Genomic DNA, 27329 nt, shown 5'->3' with positions numbered 1-27329 from the left:
TTGTTTATTTATTTTTAATGTTGGTCTTTTGGCTTCGTTAAGGAGGGGCTGAGTGGTAGAGTAGCCATTTGGCAAATGCACTTTATTGTGTGGTTTGAGTCACCTTAGCTTGCTGTGAGTAGGTTTACTTGAGTGTGGCAGACAGTTTTGATTTGAGCTGAATTGGATTGTGTGTAGTGGTGTTTGCCTGCGTATTTTGGGACAGTTTCTCCTTCTTATGCATAACTCTGCACCAGCTCCCTGATGATGAAGCCTTGATCCCACATTGTGTATTTTTCCTCGTGGGTTAATTTACCTTTTGATTTAGTTTATTGATTAGACTGTGTGGTTTAATCCATCCATTTTATTGAGGCCTGCATCTAGGTTTCCAACTGGACATAAACCTTTATTCTATGCATTGTAAATAAAATCTATATTTTTTGGTATAGCAGTCTCTGGCTCCAGTGTATTCTGGGTCTTGTGTATTGTGTAACACCTGGTCACACTTAAAAGGGGCTGTGCAACAATCAAATCATAGAAAACACAATTAAAACAACAGAAAAAAACAGAGTTTGCAGCAATTAAATTAAATTCAATTGTATATATATATATAGCATCTATTACAACAGAAGTCGTCTCTAGGTGCTTTCCAGAGAAACCCAGAACATGACCCCTGAGCAATTATTACATAAACATAAAATAAACAATGGTAGGTAAAAATTCCCCTAATGGGAGAAAAACCTTAAGCCAAACAGTGGAAAGGAAAACTCCCCTTTAGGAGGGAAGAAACTTTGATTGATATTTGGGACTTTTCCTTCATGATAGCACAGACCACCTTGTAATGGGCCAAGCAGTAGAATGTCCATCCATCCATCTATCTTCTTCCGCTTTATCCAGAACTGGGTCGCGGGGGCAGCAGTCTTAGCATAGATGCCCAGACTTCCCTCACCCCAGACACTTCCTCCTTAAACTCCTCCACTTGAGGCAGTACCTACCCAAACCGCCCAAGCACATGCTGTGAGGGTCCTGGTCTGATGAAGCCAACAGGAAAACATAATCTGCAAAAAGCAGAGATGAAATCCTGTGTTTCCCAAACTGGATCCTCTCTCCGGCCCCAGGCTATGCCTATAAATCCTGTCCATAAAAATTATGAACAAAAAATCGGTGACAAAGGGCAGCCCTGCCAAAGTCCAACATGCACTGGGAACATGTATGACTTACCCTGACCATCAAATGCGTACCAAACTCCTGCTCCGATCATACAGAGAACGCCCTTAGCAGAGGGCCCCATACTCGCAGATCACCCCCCGCACAACGCCACAAGGGACCCTGCAGAGGGTATAGAGCTGCTCCAGTGTTCCACGACCAGAACAAAAACCACATTGTTCCTCTTGAATCCGAGGTTCGACTTTCGGCCAAATTCTCTTCTCCAGTAACCTGGCATAGACTTCCCCGGTGGCGCTGAGAAGTGTGATCCCCCTATAGTTGGAACACATTCTCCAGTCCCCCTTTTGAACATGGTGTTCATCGACTGTGACTAGCAGAGAAGTCCCAGTTCCAATAACAGAGCACCACTCGGGTTCAGATCGGGCAGGCCGTTCCTCCCAATCACACACCTCCAGGTATTACTGTCATTGCCCACACGAGTGTTGAGGTCCCCCAGTAGAACAATAGTCCCAACAATACAGAACAATAGAGGCTGGGTACTCCGCACTGCTGTACGTAGGCACAAACAACAGTGGGAGACCTTTTCCCGACCCGAAGGCACAAGGAAGCGACCCTCTCGTTCACCGGGGTGAACTCCAACACATTCACCCCTGAGCTAGATTGGCTATAAACAAGCCCACACCAGCTCGCCGCCTCTTAGCCTGGGCTGCTCCAGAGTAGTGGCGGGTCCAGCCCCTTTCAAGCAGCTGGGTTCCAGAGCCCATGATATGTGTGGAGACGGCTCCAGGGAGGGGCCACAGTGATGCCAATCCAGGTGGCGTAATGGTCCCTGATTTATTTATAACCATGTTTGGCTTGTGATCTGCTCTTAGTCTGGCCCATCACCTAGGACCTGCTTGCTTTGGGAGACCCTACCAGGGGCGTAATGCCCCTGATAACATAGCTCCTACGGTCATTCGGGCAACACAAACCCCTCGACCACAATAAGGTGGTGGTTCAAGGAGGGGGCAGTAGAATGTATTGCAGTTTTTTTAATTATTTCCATCATGAAAAATAGAAGAGCATGTGTTGAACTCAGGAGATGTCTGAGGAGGAGTCAAAATTTTTGTGTATTTGCATGGTTTTAGGTGGCCCTAAATGTCTCCATAGTCAGAGACCATGTCATTGATCTCTTTCCAAACCAGTTGTTCAGGTTCTCAGTAGTTGGAAGGATTCCACTCTTACATGGAGGACACCATCACACACTGCCCACCTTTCCTCCTCACCCCCATCTATAAGGGGATCCCTCAAGCCCCTTCCCCATCTACAAGGTGTTTCCAGATGCTCATCATCCTCCCCCAAAGCTCAGCTTACTGCAGCCACAGCCAAACCCCCTATGTCTCCACCACACCCCCAGAGGAGGCCCATGCCTTGATCTCCACCAGCGCCTCTGCCCAGCTCTTCACCTGTAGCTCTGGCCTTGGTTCTGCCTCCTGCTCACACACTGGTCTCACACAGATCCCACTCCTTGAATAAGACGATAGCAATGTATGAGTCTTTGTCTGCTCTTGGTTGTATATTGACATCTTAGCCATAGCTGAGTGCCAAACAGACTCGCACATTTTCTTAGTGCAGACAGTGGAGGACCATTTTCAATGACTGGAATGTCCACCAACACAATGGCTGGCATAGCTCAGCCTCACCAGGGTGCTTCTGCCCCTTGTGGGACCAGGGTTGACCTCTAAATCACATGCTGTGCATCATGGAAGTGAGCTTCGACTCTTAGGATATGATAGTTTAACCTGTCTATGTGTATTTAAACAATGCATTTCTGTCATTAGTTTATTGTACATCTTGTGTTGAAAAAATATTTTGTGAAAGATTTTCACATGTCACAGGATCTTCATCTTCTGACTGTACACTCTTTTTCCATCTTCCTTCAGATCAGTGACCTGAATAGACGAATGTCAGCCATCGAGAACCTCCTTAACCGCTTAGAGCAGAAGGTCACTTCAGCTAAAAGACAGGTAAATCAGTTTCTTGTCAGGTGGTTTAATAATTATCAACGTCAAGTCATCATCATGCTTTTTATCTGCTGCAGAGAAAGAAGCTGTGGGAAAATGATGGGAGTAAAACCACAAACATTAACAGAGCTGCGAAGACCATTTTTCTATGTATTAACTAATACCTACCTTTGGTGTCCTCATCAAAGTCATCCATTCATCATTGACATAAAATAAGAACATTATGAGGTTCTGGTATAAAAGAGCAAACATTTCCATACACATGAGAGCGGTCTCTTGACATGGATTGGACCAGTTTCTTTTATTCGGTGTACTTAACTTTGGCATTTCCCTCATTCTGCTCCGCTAACTTCAGTGAATGTAAAAAAGTACTTAAAGGACACAACATAACATACTTTTTATATTTAGTTAAAATAAGTTAAACATTTTTTGGGGGGGCAACTCACACACAGAAAATCTGATGTCTCCAGGAATATGCAAGAAAGCATATTTCTTGTTGCCAACAGGTGGCGCTACCTGTCTCTTAAATATAACACTACAGATGTGTTTAGAGTTGGACTGCAAACATATGCACCAAGTCTGAGCAAGATATAACATTGTATGGCTGAGTTATGGCCATTGACACATTCTGGTCCCAAAAAATGTTTGTATCTGTATCCTTTACTCCCGCAATTGTTCTCTTCCTCAGCAACAAAATGCTGGGCTTGCCATATGATCTTTTCATTAGTTGATATGGTTCATTTTTCCACCAATAGGATAGGGGATGTCGTGTTTTCGCGACCTCCAGTGCTTTCCCGAGAAACATCTCATTTTCACAATATATTCCTGATCTAAACATAATGGCACTTTGCAGAAAAAGGCATGCTGTGTTTTAGTTATAACTCTATCATAACACATAACTAAGCCACCAGTCCAGTGATTTTCTCTCCCCCAATCATCAAAGGGTTCAATGCAACAATCACAACAGGAATTGACAACATAATTGTATTATTTTGTCTGTAAATTATTTCAATGCCAGATTACTATAGTAAATTTAACAGAAAATTAAAGACCCAAGCAGCGTTGGTCGGACCCTGGCACCTATGACCACTGCCCCCAGGTGCCACCACATTCTTGTTCAATATCCCTATAAAGTACCTTTGTTGTTCCCATCAAAGTCCCCCATTCATCATGAACATAGGAAAAGAACAAAATTCTGAGGTTTTGGTATAAATAACAAAACATTTACACACACATAGAGTGTGATAACAAGTCTCTTGATAATGGATCCGTCCCCCCCCCCGGGACATTTTTTGAGCATAATGCATTTAAATGCATCAATCTGGTGCACTTTTTATATTATTATTGTTTTATATATATACGAGAGGTGCCGGATCTTCCCAAATAAGTCCCGGAACACAGGGAGGCCAAAATCGAGAGGTGCCGGATCTTGTTCCGGCAGGATCCGGCACAAATTAACCCCTGGACAAAGCTAAATGTAATACAAAGCATGTTTCTTGCTGCCAACAGGTGGCGATAAAGGTTTTCCCACTTATAACACTGCTGGTGTGTTAAGAGTTGGACTGCAAACATATGCACTAAATTTGGGCCAGATTAAACAATATATAATGCCGCATAACGGCCATTGACACAGCTATGTCCGCCCCTGCTTTTCTGCTGATTGAATACAGCAAATCCTTGTATAACGGTTAAATTGAAAAATACATGGAAAAATTATGAAAGAAATATGACTCATTCTAATATATAGAGCAACATTTCTAAAATTTTTGGTGACACTGACTGATATATAACATCATAAAAAATATATTTAGTGTCCAAGATTTTAAAATGTCCCTGTACACGTACCGTTTGACTGATCTGATTGAAACTTACAGGATTTATTCAGCTCAGGGTGGACAATGTTTATCGTGAGTTTGAAGTTAATTGGACAAAGTATGGCAGAAATATGATCATTGGTAATGATTTATTTTTTTCAAAAATGGAAACTAAACACATAGTTATGTTATGTTTTAGTCAGTGTCACCAAATATAGCTGTATATCTCACTATAATTCACAATTCTTTTCATTATTTTTCAATTAGTGTTTTTTTTTATTTTTTTTTTATCTATGATACAAGGACTTGCTGTTTAGAATCAGCAGAGAAGCAAGATGGACAAAGCATTTTTAGGTCCAGATAGTGTCAATGACTATAACCCAGGCATACATTGTTTAATCTTCCCCAAATTTGGGGCATATGTTTGCAGTCCTGCTCTGAACACATTTGCAGTGTAATAAGTGTGAAAACCATTAGCCCCACCTGTTGACAACAAGATACATACTTTGTGTTACATTTTGCATTCTCATAGAAACCTCAGATTTTGAGGTGTTTGAGTCAGTAAAGTCAATATTGCAAACGTCTGTTACAGAACAGTAAAGCACCTGCTGCCATATGTTAAAAATGTGTAAAACTGTTATAATATCTGTAAATTTACCACAATGTTGAGAAATAATTGATGTGTCCACCCTTTCACGATCATGGAACGGTTGATGACGGGGTGGACTGAGACAGTGTGGATGTTTATTGTTACTTTTAGCTTTTAATGAGCACATGGTGGGTCTTCAGCTAGCAAGGTTATTCAGTATTGGAAGTGACTGTATACTGTTTATAAAACGTATATTGGTTGTCTAATTCTTTTTTAGATATTAATAAATATTTCACCATGACAGTGTCCACACGTTAAGCTTGACTAATTAGTTGATCTGTTAAACGGTCAATTATCCCATAATGACATGGTGGACAGCCGTTTCAGGGACACTGACAAAATGTATAAAACTATTACAAAAATGGAATATAAATCATCAAATTTACTAATTTTATTAAAGAATATGTGAGGAACAATAAGGAAATCTAAAAATTATTTTAACGTTTTGTCCTTTCATCAATTTTTGCATTTACCAGAGTTAGAAGAGCAGCGTAGGGGACATGCCAAAATTAGCTACACTGAATGAAAGAAAATGGTTTAAAATAATATAAATCCTCCACCCATGTTTCCTGCCTTCGGCCTGGGGCGGTGGGACCAGGGAAGGGACTGATGGCCAGGCCCAGGGTATGGGCTCGCCGTGCTGCCTGGGGGGGGGGGGTCTGCGCCGGGCTGTGCCGGGCCTCCAGGGGGAGATGGGAGTGGTGACAGAATGATTGTCCATGTCATTGTTAGTGAGTGTATGTTAGTGTCTGTGTGAATGGGTGTCGTGCGATGGACTGGCGATCTGTCCAGGATGTACCCCCGCCCCTACGCCTGTAATTAGCTGGGATAGGCTCCAGCAGACCCCCATGACCCTGCAAAGGATAAAGCGGGTATAGAAGATGGATGGATGGATGGATGGATGGATGGATGGATGGATGGATGGATGGATGGATGGATGGATGGATGGATGGGTGTCCAGGCCAACACATGGCCAAAGTTCCGGGGGCCGTGCTTGGGACCGGGCAGACCAGCGAGACAGCTCGGGGGGTCGTCCTCGAAGCCTAGGCTTAGGCTGTGGTGTGGGGCTTGGACTCGACGTGGGGCTTGGACTCGGCGCGGGGCATGGACTCGGCGGGGGGCTTGGACTCGGCGGGGGGCTTGGACTCGGCGGGGGGCTTGGACTCGGCAGGGAACTGGGACTCGGGGGGGAACTTGGACTCGGCGGGGAACTTGGACTTGGCGGGGAACTTGGACTTGGGGGCAGGCAGGACATGAGGTGCTGGCTGCGGGGGAACCCGGGTCCTTGGCACTGGCTGCGGGGGGTCCGGGACCATCACCGGAGCAGGGGCTGATGCGTCCAGGACCACCGCCGCCACAGGGAACGAAGCGCCCAGGACCACCGCCGGAACAGAGGCTAGCTGGGGCTGGCGCTGACACCGTCGTCTTCTCCCGTCTGAATGCTCCTGGGCCCACCCCGAGCCAGGCGTGTTCCCCAGAAGGGAGATTCCTCCTCCTCAGGGTCCTGCCAACCAGGAATCGAGAGTTCTGCCTCCCTATAGACATATTGTCAGAAGGCAAAACTTTCTCCCGCTGGGTCCATGCTGGTCGGTCCGTTCTGTCAGGATGTGGTTGTGTGAGGACCTAGACCCAGGAGAGTGGGAGGCAGGAGTTCCATAAACAGGGTTTTATTTAACAAAAGGGCAAGAACCAAAAACGCTACAGAGCAGGATTATCAAAAACACTAGAGCAAAAACCGAAATCCTGACAGGACACATGGAGGAAGGAAACAGTACGGACCGACAGGGAGCAGGGAAAGACAAGACCAGATATACACAGGGGGTAACGAGACACAGGTGCAGACAATCAGGGCAGATGGAAAACAGGCGGGGCAGAACAGAAAACACAAACTGGGGGAAATGTCAAACCCTGACAGGTTTGGGGCTTTTTGCTGATGGGCTTGTCTGGGTGGCTCCTTGTTGGGGGGTTCTCGCACTCCGTACCCGTCTCTCCCTCGCTGCCCTTGCAGCTGGGCGCACCTTTGGCTGTGGGGTTCCCGCTTTCATTGGGGCGGGTGCCGGCCCGCTGGCGTCGATGGTCGGGGTGGCCCCTACTCTCAGGGCAGGCTGGCCTCTCGCCGGGTGGGGGTTGTGGGCCTGGAGGGTGTGATCGGCCCATGCCGCGCTGCTGGTGCTCGGCTGGGTCCTGGTCTATCGCCGTAGGTTTCCTGGCTGCCTCCTCCCTCGGTCATGGGGGCTCCGCCCGGGGCTTCCCTCTCTCGCCTGCAGGGAGGGGGCAGGGCTTGCTGGCGGGGGGTTTCCTCTTGCCCTCTTCTGGTCCTCTGTGTGGCTTCTGGTGGCCTGGGTTCAGGTTTCTTCCTTGTCGGCTTCTGGTCTCTCGGGTGGCGGGGTTGTGCCCTCCCTCCTCTACTGTAGTTGCAGTTCAGGTAAAGCTTTGTTTTCACTTTGCACACACACAGTTACACAGACATAGACACCTGCTCACGCACCTACATACTCACATCCACAGGCTTGTGTCCAGATGGCCACAATCTTGTGAAAGTCACAGGATGGTACTGAAAAACACAGAATTCTGAATACCTGGATTTTGATCTGAATTTAGATTAAAATTATAAAAATGAATGTCATGTGAAGGTTCCAGACCCTAGGTTTGCTACACTAATTTAGTTATTGGTGTTAATTTTGGTCAGAAATGTCTGTGTTTGAACTGTGGAAGAAATCTGTGGGGAATATCTGCGTCCTGTGTGTTAATTTTCATCAGATTGAGAATTATGCCACTAATCAACCAAAACGTACCAGTGATTTTGTAGATGGTATATAGACGTATTATCTGTGTTCTGTTCCCTATATGACAACCAGGCTCCAACTCTACACACTACATATTCTCCTCCACAGTGGGAGGAAGTGGACATGGAAGAGCTGCAGCTCAGAGAACAGCTTCACAGGATGACAGACAACATCAGTGACCATAGCCTCACTTCTGATGACGATGCAGACCACAGGCCACAGTCTTGCCAAGACATCCCAGAATGGAGGGGCCCCCAGGAGGACCCTGGACCCTTCAGAATACCTACCAGGCCCACATCCAGAGACAGCAATGTCAGCTCCAGAGTTGGAGAGGTACTGCCTCAGCTAAATGAGTCTCACATACTTCAATTAATCTCTTATTTACTGCATAAAACACAATGCTTAACACACACACACACACACACACACACACACACACACACACACATAAAATCAAAAAGGTTTTATTTATTTATTTATTTCTCAGTAATGTGCTCTCAGCACCCCAGCTCGACAGAAAAAACAATGCAATGTAAAAAAAAAATAAAAAATACACATGGCGACTGAGCTGGGGAGCTATAACCAAGCCCACACCAGCCCGCCGCCTCTCACCCTGGGCAACTCCAGAGTAGTGGAGGGTCCAGCCCCTTTCAAGGAGCTGGTTCCAGAGCCCAAGCTATGTGTGGAGGTGAGCCCGACCATCTCTAGCCGGTATCTCTCAACCTCACGCGCAAACTCCGGCTCCTTCCCCCCCACCGAGGTGACATTCCATGTCCCCACTGTGAGGGTTTTAGTCCGGGGATTCAATTCAATTCAATTCAATTTTATTTATATAGCGTCTAATACAACAGAGTTGTCTCTAGACGCTTTACAGAGACCCATACCCAGAACATGACCCCCGAGCAGTTATTACATAAACAATGGCAGGTAAAAACTCCCCTAGTGGGAGAAAAACCTTAAGCCAAACAGTGGCAAGGAAAAACTCCCCTTTAGGAGGGAAGAAACCTTGAGCAGGACCAGGCTCATCAGGGGGGACCCTCCTGCCGAGGGCCAGACTGGTGGGTCAGGGACGGCAACAGCACAGCAGGCAGGTGGAAGCAGCAACGGGATGACCGGGGGTGGGGACCGCAGGCCAGCACACAGCTCCCGAAGCTCCGGCCCAATCAGCAAGTCCCAGGTTGGGGTGCAGGGTCAGGAAAAGACTTGTGCTCCGTAATGCAGCTACAAGCCACCCATGGCCACCTGCAGGTTCCGGTGTCCAGCAAAGGATGCTGCAACATGGACAAAAGAGAGAAAAGGGAGGAGAAGGGGGGGGCCAGCACAAGAAACCACCGGAGCGACTCTGACACACTAAAGTTTACACTACCTAGAGATTTACCAACACCAGCTAGAGGTTTACTAAACACTAACTATAGGCTTTACTAAACAGAAATGTTTTAAGTTTAGTTTTAAAGGTGGAGGTGGTGTCAGCCCCCTTAACCCAGATTGGAAGTTGGTTCCATAGTAGTGGCGCCTGATAGCAGAACGCCCGCCCTCCAAATCTACATTTAGATACTCTAGGAACTACAAGTAAACCTGCACTCTGAGAACGGAGAGCTCTGACAGGAACATAAGGCACTATCAGGTCTTGCAAATAATGCGGAGCTAAGCCGTTTTGGGCTTTATACGCAAGTAATACAATTTTAAATTGGATTCTGAATTTTACGGGTAACCAATGGAGCGACGCTAACACTGGAGAGACGTGGTCTCTCCTGCTAATTCCTGTCAGTACTCGTGCTGCTGCATTTTGGATCAGCTGGAGCCTATTCAGCAAATTACTTGGACATCCTGCTAACAACACATTACAGTAATCTAGTCTAGAAGATACAAACGCATGAACTAGTTTTTCTGCATCACTCTGTGAGAGGATTTTCCTAATCTTTGCAATATTACGGAGATGGAAAAAGGCTATTTTACAAACCTGATTGACATATGGTTTAAACGACAAATCCTGATCGAAAATAACACCAAGATTTCTCACAGTTGCACTGGAAGCCATCGCAACACCATCTAATCCCTTCCCGTCTAATTCAACGGATTGGGTCGTTGCACATTGCACCAGCCTCTCACAGTCCTTCCTGCGGGTGGTGGGCCTACGGGAAGGTGGGCCCACGTCGCCGTTTCATATTGAGCAAAGACCCGGCCACCAGGCGCTCGCCTTCGAGCCCCAACCCCAGGCCTGGGTCCAGGGAGGGGCCCCAACCCCAGGCCTGGATCCAGGGAGGGGCCCCAACCCCAGGCCTGGATCCAGGGAGGGGCCCCAACCCCAGGCCTGGATCCAGGGAGGGGCCCCAGTGAAGCAAATCCGGGAGACGTAACGGTCCTTGATTTGATCTTTTTCACGATTAGTTTTGATGAGGTTAAGAATCAATAGCAACAGCAAAATAAGCTGTTAACCATTGGCAGAGAAGATTTGGCCAACGTTTCATGGACACAACCAGAATATTAGCTCATTTTAAATCCAATGCCAGCACCACATCTCAAAAAAGTTAAAACAACGTGATGTTTACCATTGTGTAGCATCTCATCTTCTCTTAACTGATTTTAAATTTGAATGTGAGGGTACCATTTGCTGAAGTTTTAGGGATAGCACATGCATTTACCATTTTATTAGGTATACCTAATAAAGTGGCTGGTGAGTGTAAGGTATTTCTAATTCTATATTGCGTTGAGCAAACTTAAATGTGTTGAGCCTGTCTGTTTTATACACATTAACAGATATTTTCATTTAGCACTACACTGATGTCCATCAAGTTGGAGTAATTTTGGAGTAGTTTTCAGAAACAAAATCTTTATTCCTCTTTTTTAAGTGTATTTTCTCATTCTTTTTGGCAGCTCTAGTGACCTTTACTGACAGTGTAGATACAAAGGACTTTACTAAGATTTCCTTTTAATGTTAAAATATCAGTTTTAATTTCATTTGAAATGAATTATTTTTTCATTTTAAATTATTTCATAAAAAGATCCTAACAATGGTTTATTCCAACTTTATGGACAACAGTGTGGTATATAATTCATATGCAAGACAAAATAAATGTTTTTTACTTATAGTACCATGGCATTGATTTTACAGATCTATAATTCATCAGAAAGTTTGGAGAGGAAGGATCTCCCCCTGCAGCAGACGTTGATGGCCGGTTTCAAAGGCTCAACGGCTTTACTGGTGGAGCTGGAAGACAAAGTGGCTCAGGCAGCTGCCAGTGTACAGAGTGCTCAGAGTGAGGTCAGGAAATCAGGACGCTCTGAAATGCTCAGCTGTAAAATAAAATTATGTTTAAAAATTAAAAAAAAAAGTTCCTCTTTGTCTTCGTCCTTATTCTCAGGTGACTTACATCGAAAACAGGATTGCTGCCCTGAACGCTGCTGGTAATTCTGTGGATAAAAGGAAAAAGGTAATAGCATTTCATTTCTGAGCTTTCCAGCATTATACTGTACAGTATATTACAGGAGAGTATTAGGGCCAGGCAGGACAAAAATAAAAATAATAGGAAGATTTTGATGTCGAGAATAATGTTGAAGTACAATTTTGAGAAAAAAGTCGAAATGTATTTCGACTTTATTGTCGAAATTTCGACTTTATTCACGAAATTTTGACTTTATTCTTGAAATTCTATTTCAACATTAATCTTGACATTTCGACTTTTTTCTCGAAATTGTATTTCAACATTAATCTCGACATTTCAACTTTTTTCTCGAAGTGCACAATAAAAAAAAAAATCTTCCCCTCTCAAATATTTTTTTTTCTTGCATGGCCCTAATACTCTTCCGTAGTATATCTGAAATACACCAGACAGGTGTTGTATATTAGGGAGCCAGCAAGATTCTACCTGTAGATGTAATTCGTCTGATTGATTGAGAGGATACTGGACAAGTCACTCATTTATCTGTCTCCCACTTCTCTAATCCAAATTCATCAATAAGGTTATTTCTATTCTCTGAGCTGGTCTGCCTCTCATAAATGTTAGTAAAAAGGGGAAAGACAAGAAACTGATTGCTGCTGTATTTTGCCTATATTCTGACATCTGATTTTCTCTCCCTCTCTTTGTTACCTGCTTTGGCGTTGAACAGTCAGCCATCCCGATCCAAACAAGAAGACTCTCCCACAACTTTCCCACGAGTAACAGCTGGCACTACTTTCCCTAAACATGGGCCCCAGGGTTTCCCTAAACATCTTAACCTTGTTAAGACCCAGACAACATCATGATCCACTTGTGAAAGAGTGAACAGTGTTCTATTGTACTCTGTACTTTATTTTCCTCTTCGGGAGCCCAAACTCAGATTTTCTTCATGAAGAATCACTACGGGCAATTTTGACTTACTGCTACAACCACTATTACTAAACAATTGGTTTTCCTCAGCTTCGATTTATATGTGGAATAAATACAATACCTTCAGTTAATCCAAGAAATGTTTGCTTCACCAAGAAACTTAGAGCTGCAGCAAAATATTTCAGACATCATTACCAACTTTTCACACTGTCTGTCCAGACAGAGACTAAAGACAGTGTCTAAGGCCACGTTTCCACATATCCGGGTATTTACAAAAACGCATATTTCCCCCTCTACATTTTGAAAAATACCATCATTTCCAGGAACTTGCATAAATATCTGTTAAGGTGCTATAAGCAGCCAAACCTACAGGGGGCAGTGTAACGAGAAGATAAAGTCATGCTAGCCAATCAGAATCCTGGAAAAAAACATCAACAAATGACACGAGTAACTTCCAGTTACTTCCAAGATGAACCAGAGTCTTTCGTTTGGAGTGACAGAGAAGTGGAGTTACTTTTAAGTGTGACTTTAGAATATAAAACAGGTAAAATACAAGAAAATATTGACAGTGGCCAAACAAATTGTAACCACAGGTGTCACTCATGACGCTGGTGACGTTTCTGTCTCATAACGTGACGTTCTGAAGAATAAATGTCCGTTTCCCTCCGTTTACAAGCAAACGTGAAGACGGAGTTTTTGCAAATCTCCACTTTGGCCAGAGTTTTCAGAAATAAATGTTTTTGGTGACTTTGAGCTTCGTTTTCGTGTAAACGAACGGCCAAAACGCATGAAAACACCAGCGTTTTTGCTGCGTGGAAACAGGGCCTAAGAGTGAAGGAGGAGGCATTGCCAGTTTGTTCATTACAAACTGGAATTTATCAGATAAATATAACTTCAACCGTCTCTTCATATTCTAATCATACATCCAAGTCTTTGTAGCAGAATGTTGTGAATTGTTTTAAAAGCAGTCTGAGATCTAACAGAACATGTACACAACCCACTGCCTGAGGTTATGAGAAGATTGTTGGATCATATGGCTCAATACTACAGACAAAATGTTTTCGTCAGCTTTGATTCATTTGAGAGATCAATAATCATCTCTTACAGGTTGTTTTTTTGTCTTTCCCTTGTTGATGTATTAACTCTCACAGTTATGGTCAGGTTTCAGTTTTTGTATTTTTACTTTGGCCATTTGCATGATCACTTGACATCTTGTGACTCTGGACACTCGTGGCTGCAGTTGCATTGTAATAGCCTGCCATGTCGTTTTTCTTAACTATTTTGTGTCTTTTGTAGGACTTGCTTTCTTCTTGTTTTCTGCTATGCTATTGATTATTTATACCAAGAAATGTTATTGTATATTGAACAAAGATCTAAAGGAGAGAGGCAGCAAAGTTCCACTGTGGGTCTTCGCTCTCAGGTTATGTCCACAGTCAGACCTAGAAAAACATGGGAAATACAAACTAAAAGCATATAGACATAGGCAACATTAGAATTTAAAAACAATTCATTTTTTAATGTCTAAAAGAGCATTCCTTGTTTTATGTTGACTAAAAGTTGACTCAGAGTTACCTATCAAACCTAAATGTGAGGATGAGTGTCAGTTGTTTTTTCTTTACATTGCAAAAAAAAAGCTTGGACTCGGGCGAGAAAACAGGTTCAGGAATGCTCAGAAAAAAACATTTCAGTCAGACAACTCTTGCAGTAATTTCAAAACACTTTATTGTAACACATATTTGGCTTTGGTGTTTAGGCTCCATTCAAGCAAAGTTTTATCAGGCTTACACATAAATACAGGGGTATAGGACTACCCCCCCTTTTGAACCCACATGTGGAAGCCGGGGTGGAGGTGGGATTGACAGGAAACTAGGTTGAGACAACCCAAGGTATCTAAGAATGCATACTTCATGCTCCTTAAATAAGTCAAGGAACAAATTGAGTAATTGGAACGAACCATTCAGACGGGCGAATAAGCAGCTGCACGCACTGCAGAGATGACCTGCCTGAAATAACTCCCAGGGTCGTATCATTGTGGAACATTCCACAGGTGGACAGGTTAACTGCAAACATGCCAAGCATATTCTGAATGTGTTACAACAGCGTGGCTTCATATTAAAAGGGTGCTATACTGGTCTGCCTGCAGTCCACACCTGTCTCCTATGACCAATGTATGCCACATTATGAAAAACAAAAGATGATAAAAAAGATCCTGGACTGTTTTGACAACTGAAGTTGAACATTAAGCAAGAAGGGGAAAGAATTCCACCCAAAAAGTTTCATCAATTAGTGTCCTCAGTTCCTTAAAACCTACAGAGTATTGTTAAAAGGAAAGGTGATGTAACATAGTAAATATTGTTCAAGCTTTTTTTTGGAACGTGTTGCAGGCGTCAAATTCAAAATGAGTCAATATTTGTAAAACACAATAAAGTTAAGTTTGAACAGAAATTATCTTTGTCTTTGTATTGTATCGAACTGGATATATGTTGACAAGGATTTGCAAATCATTGGGGCATCCTCTTAAAATAATGTTTTAAGGCATATTTTTCTAAACCACTGGTTTGGTTCAGTTGCGGAGACGTCCAGCTCCCTCCTCCCCTTCAGTGAGGCGTTGTAGAGCTGAATGGCCCTGGGAACAAAAGAGTTCCTCATTCTGTTTTCTGAGCATGACAGTCACAGGAGTCTGTCCCTGAATATGCTTCTCCGTTTATTGAGAGCGCTGTGCAGTGGATGGTGTTCACTAGGGGTGTAACAATATATCGTGCCACGAAATTTCGCGATACAAAAACGTCACAATACGTGTCGTGGAGGTGACAAAGTGTATTGCGATACTGGGTTATTAATATTAATCTATTGTGTTGACTAGTAACGACCGCGCCTCGACCCGCGGACCAAAATCTTCCTCCGCTCAGAAGAAACTAGTCCCGTTTTGGTCCCGATCACGGGACTCTTGCAGGGTTTTGAGCTCTGAACTTTTACTGATGTAAGGCTGGTGTAGAGTTAAGCCTTACCTTATTAAATTAAACCTTTTTGGGGTGGTGAGTAGGATAAACACGGGGAAACTTCTGCTGAGTTCCAGTGTACTTTAATGTCCCTCAACAGTGTAGGATTTTAGAACATCAACACAGCACCTAGTGCCGTACTGTGGCGTATCACTCCGCCCAATCTAAACAAGACTAATCACTACAGATAAACTGACTAGTGTCATTATAGTCCCTGATTTATATCAGAATATAAAGAATAGATTTATAAAATAATCAACCCTGAATTACCAAAATAAACTTAACAAAAATAAATCTCCTCTTACACTTATAAGGTGAGCATGAATCAATCTTTTTTATGATGTAAAATTGTATGTATTTATTTACTTTTATTTATTTATTTAATTTTAGTTGTTAAATTTCTGGAAAAGAAAAAAGTCAAATCATACATGAGAGAAACTATTCAGTTTGTGGCTAAATATTTGTACTTGTATAAACTGAAGATCATAATGCAAACCTGACATTTACTTTTAGTTCAGTTTGTGGAAAATGGTTGGCCTGGCTTTCTCTTTAAAACTTAAACAGTTATAAAGCATTACAAACTGTAACAATAGGGCAAACGTACAGTATTGTTTTGTATTTTGTGTCTTTCAAATAAAATACAATTTTTTCCAGTCATATGTTCCTCATTCAAGGTTGTTAAAAAATACAGCTATAATATCGTATCGTATCGTTATCGTGACCTCAATATCGTGTATCGTTTCACCCCTAGTGTTCACCCTCCAGGATGGTCAGCAGCCTGTTCTGGTTCCTTCTCTGAGACACTCTTGTCAGACAGTCCATTTCAGTGCCGACAACAGCTCCCGCTCTCCTCACCAGTCTGTCCAGTCACCCTGCACCCTCTTCTTAATGCTACCTCCCTGATGCTAACACACCACAGCGTGGAAAAGGACCCTGGCAACAACAGACTGGTAAAACATCCGCAGGAGTTTGCCGCAGACATTGAAGGACCTCAACAGAGGCGTCAATTCAGTCAAAGCTAATGTACGGCAAGGTTACGAGTCACAGAACTTAACTACAGTATCAATCAACATGCCCAGCAAATCACAGATGTCTGCTATGTAGCTTATCTGTGTGGTCAAGAAAATATGAACTTTTTCCATTGCAGTCTCACTCACATCCTGCTATCTATAAACACTGCACTTAACGTGTTGATCAATTCAGCCAATGGGCCTTTACACATCCGTTTTCTGCACCACGGACAGCAAGCGGAAGAGTTAGAGAGCAGAAAAAGGGTAGCAGTGTGCAGGTAGATGTAGCAGGTGCCAGGTGGGGGAGGTGCAGGAGAAGGTGATGAGCAGCCGTTAGCACCTGGAGCAGGGCAATCAAACCTATTGTAGAACAGGTGAAGCTGGCTTGCTCTCATGACATCCCACAGTGCTGCTACTCTTCTTGCAGCATGTGATGGTTTTCATGACAATAAAGTTGAATCTAATCTAGTCTAATCTAAATTTTCCTGATGTTGTAAAGAGCGAATTGGCAAGACCGGGAAACCGAGGAAACATGCTCCTTAAAGGTCAGCTGGCTGTAGAAAACTCAAATATCTCAAAAAATTTGAATATTCTGGGAATCTTAATCTTAAACTGTAAGCCATAATCAGCAATATTAAAATAATAAAAGGCTTGCAATATTTCAGTTGATTTGTAGTGAATCCAGAATGTATGACATTTTAGTTTTTTTTAAATTGCATTACAGAAAATAAAGAACTTTATCACAATATTCAAATTTTCTCAGACAGTCCTGTATCTGTAAACATGAGGTTTCAGGGGTAACTGTCTTTATCTGAAACTCTTGGGCCCTGCTGCTGGTTCTCAGGTGAATGGAAGCGAAGGGTCTGCATGTTAGACCCATTTCAAATGCATAACTGTACCTTGAACAGTTCAGTTCATCTTTATTTATATAGTGTAAATTCACAACAAAAGGTATCTCAAGGCACTTTACACAGAAGACACGTCCATTACAGGTAAAAGACAATCCAATTAAGTTCAAATATATTCCAATTCCATGCAATTATATGCAATTCAAATAATCCAATTTACACCAATAGAGTTCAAATTCAAAATGTATACACTGCTAATTCATTAAAAACAAGCTCAGCGAGCTGGGGAACCCAACAGACTGGATTGAATCTTTACATCCTCCATCCTGAGCAAACCTGAGGCAAAGGTTGAGAGAAACCTAATTCCCAGAACTTCTGATACATTTTAAAGTTTGTTAGAAGAAACCACAAGAATTCTGGAACACCATTCTATAGAGGGAATGCACATGACGTCACAGATACAACTTCACAGCGGGTTAAACCACTGAGTGTCAGAAAGACTGAGTGTCAGAAAGACTGAGTGTCAGTGTAAACTTTCAGTTTGAACAACAGGAAAACATCTAAAATGGGAAAGAGCTGTTGTGAGATCGACTGTACTCATAGATTTAACAAGAAATCTGAGTTATCGTTTTACAGACTGATGAAAAATAAGCTTAAGTGAGACAAATGGATCGCTGCAATTCACAGAAAAAACTGGATTCCAGGCACCGAAACGTGGATTTGAGGTTCCCATTTTGTATCAGGTAATGTTGGATTTTTGGGTAGCTAACGTTAAACGGTCAAATCATAAAGTTCAGTGTCCTCGTCACTTTAATTTCTACAACAAATCCTGCCTTGAAGTCGGACCAAGCGTCAAGACTTTTGTAGCCTTCAAGCTTTGCTTCGTGTATTTCCCCGGCGTAGAAATTAAGTACATATAAATATCAGGAAACTGGATTGGTGTCCAAATATTAATGTCCATGGACCACTGGTTCTTGGTAACTGTACCAAATATTAATGTCCATGGACCACTGGTTCTTGGTAACTGTACCAAATATTAATGTCCATGGACCACTGGTTCTTGGTAACTGTACCAAATATTAATGTCCATGGACCACTGGTTCTTGGGGTAACTGTACCAAATATTAATGTCCATGGACCACTGGTTCTTGGTAACTGCACCAAATATTAATGTCCATGGACCACTGGTTCTTGGTAACTGTACCAAATATTAATGTCCATGGACCACTGGTTCTTGGTAACTGTACCAAATATTAATGTCCATGGACCACTGGTTCTTGGGGTAACTGTACCAAATATTAATGTCCATGGACCACTGGTACTTGGTAACTGTACCAAATATTAATGTCCATGGACCACTGGTTCTTGGTAACTGTACCAAATATTAATGTCCATGGACCACTGGTTCTTGGGGTAACTGTACGGGTCACTGTCAAGTCCAACTGACGCTAATTTAAGCTGATAATCAGCTGTTATTCCGTCTTCTCCACTAGTTGCAGCTGTTTTTGCTGATGTTTTGCCACTCAGTGCAGTAAGGGGGGGTCCAGTGGGGAAGTGACGTCAATGCAAACCCTCTATTCACAGATGGGACCAAAGTGCATTCATTCGGCCTTAATGCCAACAGTGTTTGGAGAAAAACAAACGGAACATTTCAGCAGAAACAGATCGATACAGCCAGGGACCTTGTCTTTTTTTCCCCCATTCTGTTGACTTGCAGGTGTAGTTGCAGCTTCCTGCCTGCAGGCTGCTCGGTGGGAGCTGGCCAGACCTCCTCCCGGGTCACTTCCTGCTTGGATCCTCCCCTAAGGGCTCCACCAATCTCTGAAGAGTCTATCTTTAAACCAGAGCGGCCCCTCAGATGACGCAGCGGTGTCTGTTGGAGCAGCCGGCCCCGTTACTGGGGGTTTTTTGGACAGGTTTTCACTTGCTGTGTAACTTTGTAAATAGCTGCGTAACTCTGATTCCATGTGACCTGAGTTTAGCTTGTTTCTTTTGTTTTGGTTGGTCTTTTACTGCCTCTGGTTTGAAGCCACTAGGCCTTAGATTGATCTAGTTGTGTTCTGTTGTTTAAGAGTTCTGGTCACAGCTCTTTTACTCAGTGTTTTGGTTTGTAAGACTATGGATTATTTTTTGCTTTTTACTATTGTTCTTGTCAAAATAAAATACAAAAACTGGACAATAAACTGTCAAACCTTTAAGATCTGGGTAATATGTTACTTCCTGTTTTCCCTGGTCCTAACACGGATCACGCCCAGCATGGCTGAGGTGACGATGTTGGCCCTTGCAGTCATTGAGTGGACCATGAATCTCCCAGTAAACCAGAGTATAGAGGCAGATGTGAATGCATCCGTCTGACAGCTCCGGCCGTGCAACCACACAATAATCCCATAAACAGCAGCAAAAAGGCAGAGAACGGCTCAAAACCTTGACTCCTACCCTTTTTTTAAATGGTCTAAATATAGTAATGATATCAACCTGACTGAAATGCTGCTGTGGGACTTTAAGAGAAGTGTGCAGTGAATGTCCAAAAACAGCAATGAACTGAAGCAAAAAAGGAACAAAATTCTCCCACAAAAGTGAGAGAGGCTGTTAAAACCATACAGGACATCGTCGTTGAACTAACTGCTGCTCAGCATGGATCTCAGAGCTCTGTCATCGTGTTACTGGACATCCCTGGGATTCCAGGACAGACAGGGAGGATCTGTGACGGAGCACTGAGAAAACTTAAGTCTGACTATTGAGAGGAAGGAAAGGTTGTAGGAAGGTTTCTGGAGGTTTCTGCAGGTCGGCCCAACCTGTGCAACAATCACAACACAGCTAAAAGTCAAACTGTTTCGTTTTTTCCCCTTCATTTTTGTAAAATAAATAATGGCACGATATTGGATGAAGACTCCTGTTAAGTAAAGTTTGTAAGGCACAGGTGAAGCAGAGAGAACAGTTTGACTTTTTATTGCACAAAGACTATAGTTCTTCATGTTTCCTTAACAATCACGTGAAAGTGTAAACAGCGCAGCAGAATCCAGCTGGTCTGGCGTGTGCAGGAGCAGACAGGGCAGGGGGGGGGGGTCACGTCTGTTCCACATTCACTGGTGAAGGATCCAAACACTTTGGTGGGGGCTGAGGAGGACGTTGTAAAACTCAAATGTTTCAAAACAGTTTGGCTTTGGATGAGAATGACACTGTAGCGCACGCAGCTGCTCCGTCCAGCACGTCTGTCCTCTCCTACTGGAGTTCATGACACTACAAAAATGACAGTCGTCTGAGAGAGTGCAGACAGGAAAAAGGCCCATTGCTGGTTGCAGTTCTCTGCTCTGTCCAAACTGGCTCTGAAGTTGTTGGGACGTCTTCTTCGCCGAAGCAAAACCCTGGATGGTTCTGAATGAGCTGAAGAGGAGCCGACCGGGCCGTGGTTACGGAGTGGGAGCCATGCCCCGGCTGGACTTTATCTTCTCCAGCCGTTTGGACAGGTGGCTGTTGTTTGACTCCAGCTCTTCGACCTTATCCAGAGCAGTTCGCAGCTGTTGGATGAGACGGGGAGAAAGACAGTGTCAGTGTTGGGGTCACGCAGCAGCACAGCGCTGACACTCATGCCTTCATCATACCAGGAACAATCAATCACACTTCTGGAAGAGCATCATTGAGCCGTGCTCTCTGAAACTCTCCATTACTGACTACGTTTACATGCAGTCAAAATTGGGGTTAAGGTCAATATTCCGGTTACTGAAACATTGGGAATAATCTGTTTCCATGCGTGAGCAAACAGGGTTATCCCTGTATACATGGTAATTAATCATTTGGGATATCTGGATCAAACCAGCGACGCACGGAGAACGTCATGACACAATTACCGTTATTTCCGCTTCTTCTTCCTGTATCCAAATTCAAAACAACAACAATAACAGCAGCACGGCGGATAATCGGACCCGCTGTTACCGTTTTGTTTCTCGTCCCTGTAGTTCGCCTTTGTCTTCCAGCGGAGCTTGATCTGGTCTGGCGTTCCTACAAATCCTGCTTTGCGCAACTTTTTCGCTCACCTTTTTTAAAATCTGGTTATCCCCGTACTTTCTACTGTCTACAAATGACAAAATGTTCATATCCTTCAATACATTTATGAAGTGATTAGTCTCCTCCTGGTCTTGTGTTTTCCGTGTTTATAAGAACTTCCTGGACTCAAAAGACTAAGATTCCTTGTGAAAAATGTGAGATTACACATCGGTATTTATCCCACAGTTTTTCTTAAGACTTTTATAAGTACATTCTGATTACTTTGAATGAGGAAGAGGAGTAAACAAGAAGATGGAAAAAGAAGGCTAAAAATAAATAAATAAATAAATAAATAAATGGGTGAAATGGTGAAGGCTGCGAATGGTCTTGCAGATCCATTTCGGGATACAGGCCAGTTTGCAATTGGCTTGGTAGATTTGGAGTTAAAATTAAATAATCAAATTGCTGTGTCTTCATAGAAGAGCATGCACTTGCATTTCGGCATGCAAACAAGAGATTAAGAATCTCCTGAAGACTATATGATTAATCTGGAGACGATTTTCTGACAATTTTCTGGCATTTCTTTTTGATTTGAGGACAATAGAGCTTAACAGCAAGTTGATAAGGCATTATTTGATGGAATGCTCCCTTCGGTCCGACGTTTTGTGACAATAAATTTGTGTTTATATACAGTATATAAGTTCACTGAGGACTACTGTTTTACGTTGCAGGACAGTTGCTGCACGGACAGTTTTGTGTGGGAGGCAACCGAGCATGAACGGCCAGGACTGTTATGTGATTAACCGGTTTGTCACTGGACCGTTATGTTATTAACTGGTGATGGGAGGGGGGATCTGGGGGATCTGAGGGACATAGAGACCCCCTATCTCTAGAGGATCATAGGTCAGACCTGCCGACCTGCCATGAGGCAACGGTCAAGTAGTGGGACAACCACTTATCTGGGGAGGAGTCAGGACTCTGGCAGCCCTGACCCCCCTCTATCCTCTGTTGACATCCAGCTCAACTTCTAGTTGGCATGCAAAATAATGCTGCAAAGCAAACCAGTACTTCCAAGAAAACCTGTTCCCCCTGGTGGCTAAATTGAGCCATGGGAAGTCCCATGTCTCAAACAGGAGGGAGGAATGGTATAGTACACAAAATATAAGTATTCAAATACCTACTTTAAAATTTTTTTTGTAGGAGCAGGCCTAGTGGAAGGAACTAATGGCACTGTTAAAGCTAAGGCTCAGCTCAGCTCAGCTAAAGCTAAGCCGAAGAGACCCACTCTCGATTGGGATGAGCAAATTGTTTGCTGGAAAAATGTTCAAAGTTCTTGTGGGCTGCTGTTTTTTCCTCTCCCTCTCCTAAGCAGGAACTGCTGAAACCAGGTAGCCAGATCCTGAGTCGAGTGGTGAAAGATCATCGCTCCGTCAGCACGGCTCTTTTGCTGTCCAGATCAGGACACCGACAGCAGTAAAGGCTGCTGAACGATCTACTGCGTTCACCAGTTGCAGGCCTTGAGTAGGCTGGAAGCCGGACGGTCTTAAAACCCTTGTCCGCTGAAGAACTCATCTGACGCCTACTCACCAGCCACGGCCTGAAGATGACTAGCCCAAACTGACTGGCTACAACAACCTGGAGAGGAGTCCGAGAGATGGAAGAGACTTTTTCACTACTCAGTGAAAAGTCATGCTGACATAATGACTGAAATTATGATTCCGACTATTACTGTCCTTGTACTGTTCTGTGTTTTCATTACCTGTATCATTCTGTGAAGTTTCATAAGAACAAGAGGAAGGAACTGTGAGATTAATCAAACTTCTGAACTAGTTTCTGTCCTTATGAACCGTCACATGCGTTTGATATACTCAGGGGGTTGACTGGCCTGGTGACTTCCCGGTTTGTCAATGGCCCATTGTCTTTAAGGTTAGCTAAGGGTTAGCCTGGACCATCTGTTTCAAGATCACCATTAAGTTCCTGTTTTTTAGTCAGGAAGCCATTCGACCCCTTGACCTTTGTGTTTTTTAAAGATGTCTGTTGCTCTGACATTCCAGATTAGTTCCTCTTTAACTGAAAAGTCACATGTGTGTCCTTGTAACCCCAACGTCTGTTCATTGTCTGTCTATTTAACTGCTGACTATCCTTATATGGTCATTCCTGTCACCGTTTTCTCAATAAAAAGCGTCTTGCAGAAGCAGCATGTTGGGAGAAGAGCTGACGAGTTCTCGGATGAGGGCCATTTTGTCCCCAAGCTTCTGCAGAAGGGCCTTAAAGATCATTCCAACAGTCTCTTGTGTCTTTCCTAAGTTATTAATTTTTGAGGACCTTAACAAAAAGAACATGTGCAGAAAATTAATGTTCCGTTTGATGGGGATATTCCGTTTGGCGTTTACATGAACAAATATTCGGTTAGAAAAGGAGTAACCCAGGGGTCATTTTTGGGTTTTTAAAAAACCCGAATATGAGCAAATTCGGGTTATTCAAAGGGGTTATTGGTGTTTACATGGCCGTGCGCAACCAGGTTATTGCTAATATTCCGGTGAAAAAAAGAGTTATTGACTGCATGTAAACGTAGTCAATGGTTTCATTGGCTTGAATTGCTGACAGATGGTGAAGTGTCAAAGGTTGAAAATTCCCAACTTTTGATGGAAACATCCCGCCTTCCACAACACAAAGAACACACAATTCAGTTTGGTAATGCTTAGCTTCACCTCATTGAAGTGAACAGACTCCGACACTCAGGGTACTTTCAGCCACAACCTTTACGTCCTCCCAACTGTAGCTTCAGAGGGAATAGTCCAGGGGCCAGAGCCCAAAATTTCACTTGTCAGCACCACTCAAGGTGACCAAACTTACTTATGATTTTTGAAAAGATCCATGTCTGTAGATGATATTCTGGTATGATAACCTTCCTGAGTGGCAGCTGTATCATAGTTATCAGCTCATGAAGTTCAGAAAATTACATTTTAGATGCTGCCTTATATCCTGGTTTAGACTCATGTACAGGAAATCTGTCAATATTTCACTATATTGTCTTTGGTATCATTTTAAAGGGGACCTTTTAAGGATTCATTCAAGCTAAGATGTGAATCTTTCTGACCAACATTGAGGTCACTGCAGCTCTTTAAACTATAAACAATACACATTTTTACACAATTTTCGCCTAAATGATATACTATCTTTTAGCTCTATGTCATCTACGAACAACAGAGACACAAAATACAAAAGCTGGAATACTCCTATACCCCTACTATATCATTGTTACAGGTCATTATTAGCCTTAAACTAAAAAAGCATCATTGGGCTCCTATGAAACTATAACAGCCACTAGGTTAATGACACAAACTGGTCTTTATCTGCAAATACACGACATAAAGGACACCACAATGAGATGAGGAACCAGCTTAGTTTTATAAACAAGCATCTAAAATGTAATTTTCTGAAGGGGCTGGTAACTTCATGAGCTGATAACTATGATACAGCTGCCACTCAGGAAGGGTTATCATACCAAAATATAATCTACAGACGTGGATATTTTCAAAAATTATAAGCAAGTTTTGTCACCTTGAGTGGTACTGATATCTGGTCTGGACACCATCGTACCTCTCTTTGCAGTTTGCGTTTCTCTGCCTTCAGCTCATCCTCCACCGTCTCTGCGTTCTCAGCACAGGACTTGTAGCGGTGCACCTGCCCCTCCAGCCGGGTCACCTGGACGTCACACAAACACACTTTTACAGAAACACTGACGTTACTTTAAACCCATGAGGATGAGCTCGGACTGCCCTCACATTTTGCTCTAAAGCTGTCACTTCCTGTTCTGCCTTCACCAGTTTGAACTTCAGGTCATTGATTTGCCGCGTGGAGTCTCCTGGAACCCAGAAAAATGATAAGTCTTTGTATTTGACAGTTGTGAGCCTGTTAGTGTAGGTTATTTAAGCAGATGCACACGCACTCTGTAAATCCACGATGTTGGAACCGTTGCCGTTTTCAAGAATTTCCCCATCTGGTATAGAACCGCAGTCACTCGCATTTCTCTTTCCCTTCTCTTCCAGCTGAGCCTTCAGGTTCTTTACCTGGAAAAAGACGGATGATCTAACAGTTAGAAGTCAGCCTGTGTCACCAACAGAGTTGGAATGACCTTCATGACAAGTTCAATTCAATTCAACAATATTTCTATAGCGTCTATTACAACAGAAGTTGTCTCTAGGATCTTTGCAGAACATGAACATAAACCCCCGAGCAATTATTACATAAACAATGGCAGGTAAAAAACTCTAGTTAGTGTTAGTAAACCTCTAGTTAGTGTTTAGTAAACCTCTAGTTAGTGTTAGTAAACCTCTAGTTATTGTTAGTAAACCTCTAGTTATTGTTAGTAAACCTCTAGTTATTGTTAGTAAACCTCTAGTTAGTGTTAGTAAACCTCTAGTTAGTGTTAGTAAACCTCTAGTTAGTGTTAGTAAACCTCTAGTTAGTGTTAGTAAACCTCTAGTTAGTGTTTAGTAAACCTCTAGTTAGTGTTTAGTAAACCTCTAGTTAGTGTTAGTAAACCTCTAGTTAGTGTTAGTAAACCTCTAGTTAGTGTTAGTAAACCTCTAGTTAGTGTTTAGTAAACCTCTAGTTAGTGTTTAGTAAACCTCTAGTTAGTGTTAGTAATCCTCTAGTTAGTGTTAGTAAACCTCTAGTTAGTGTTAGTAAACCTCTAGTTAGTGTTTAGTAAACCTCTAGTTAGTGTTTAGTAAACCTCTAGTTAGTGTTAGTAAACCTCTAGTTAGTGTTTAGTAAACCTCTAGTTAGTGTTAGTAAACCTCTAGTTAGTGTTAGTAAACCTCTAGTTAGTGTTAGTAAACCTCTAGTTAGTGTTTAGTAAACCTCTAGTTATTGTTAGTAAACCTCTATTTAGTGTTAGTAAACCTCTAGTTAGTGTTTAGTAAACCACTAGTTAGTGTTAGTAAACCTCTGGTTAGTGTTTAGTAAACCTCTAGTTAGTGTTAGTAAACCTCTAGTTAGTGTTAGTAAACCTCTGGTTAGTGTTAGTAAACCTCTAGTTAGTGTTAGTAAACCTCTAGTTATTGTTAGTAAACCTCTAGTTAGTGTTAGTAAACCTCTAGTTAGTGTTTAGTAAACCTCTAGTTATTGTTAGTAAACCTCTAGTTATTGTTAGTAAACCTCTAGTTAGTGTTAGTAAACCTCTAGTTAGTGTTAGTAAACCTCTAGTTAGTGTTAGTAAACCTCTAGTTAGTGTTTAGTAAACCTCTAGTTAGTGTTAGTAAACCTCTAGTTAGTGTTAGTAAACCTCTAGTTATTGTTAGTAAACCTCTAGTTATTGTTAATAAACCTCTAGTTAGTGTTAGTAAACCTCTAGTTATTGTTAGTAAACCTCTAGTTAGTGTTAGTAAACCTCTAGTTAGTGTTTAGTAAACCTCTAGTTATTGTTAGTAAACCTCTAGTTAGTGTTAGTAAACCTCTAGTTAGTGTTAGTAAACATCTAGTTAGTGTTAGTAAACCTCTAGTTAGTGTTAGTAAACCTCTAGTTAGTGTTAGTAAACCTCTAGTTAGTGTTTAGTAAACCTCTAGTTAGTGTTAGTAAACCTCTAGTTAGTGTTAGTAAACCTCTAGTTAGTGTTAGTAAACCTCTAGTTAGTGTTAGTAAACCTCTAGTTAGTGTTAGTAAACCTCTAGTTAGTGTTTGTTTAGTTTGAGGTTTTTCTCCCACTAGGGGAGTTTTTACCTGCCATTGTTTATATTATGTTTATGTAATAATTGCTCAGGGTTTATGTTCTGGG

The 27329-nt window shown here is 42.6% G+C and overlaps 2 protein-coding genes across 4 annotated transcripts in view; one reads left to right on the top strand and one right to left on the bottom strand.

Moving 5' to 3' along the window:
- The window catches only part of mlphb (melanophilin b), a 60977-nt gene extending 45875 nt beyond the window's left edge, over positions 1-15102 (top strand). For 2 of the 3 annotated variants that reach the window (XM_061723038.1, XM_061723037.1), the window contains exons 10-14: positions 3069-3152; positions 8471-8731; positions 11511-11660; positions 11761-11829; positions 12506-15102. In XM_061723038.1, the coding sequence (XP_061579022.1) occupies positions 3069-3152; positions 8471-8731; positions 11511-11660; positions 11761-11829; positions 12506-12580 (639 nt within the window). In that variant the 3' untranslated portion in view covers positions 12581-15102. The remainder of the gene's footprint in view (positions 1-3068; positions 3153-8470; positions 8732-11510; positions 11661-11760; positions 11830-12505) is intronic. The other variant, XM_061723039.1, reaches the window with a different exon arrangement.
- A 2502-nt stretch (positions 15103-17604) lies between these two features.
- The window catches only part of lrrfip1a (leucine rich repeat (in FLII) interacting protein 1a), a 77349-nt gene continuing 67624 nt past the window's right edge, over positions 17605-27329 (bottom strand). The window contains exons 23-26 of the mRNA XM_061723036.1: positions 25499-25619; positions 25335-25414; positions 25150-25254; positions 17605-21080 (exon numbers count right to left, since the gene is read on the bottom strand). Of these exons, the coding sequence (XP_061579020.1) occupies positions 20973-21080; positions 25150-25254; positions 25335-25414; positions 25499-25619 (414 nt within the window). The 3' untranslated portion in view covers positions 17605-20972. The remainder of the gene's footprint in view (positions 21081-25149; positions 25255-25334; positions 25415-25498; positions 25620-27329) is intronic.

The sequence above is a fragment of the Cololabis saira genome, chromosome 6 (assembly GCF_033807715.1).
Source record: "Cololabis saira isolate AMF1-May2022 chromosome 6, fColSai1.1, whole genome shotgun sequence".
Classification (NCBI taxonomy): domain Eukaryota; kingdom Metazoa; phylum Chordata; class Actinopteri; order Beloniformes; family Belonidae; genus Cololabis; species Cololabis saira.
Note: the sequence above shows the minus strand (reverse complement) of the source record. Positions and strands in the feature narration are given on the sequence as shown.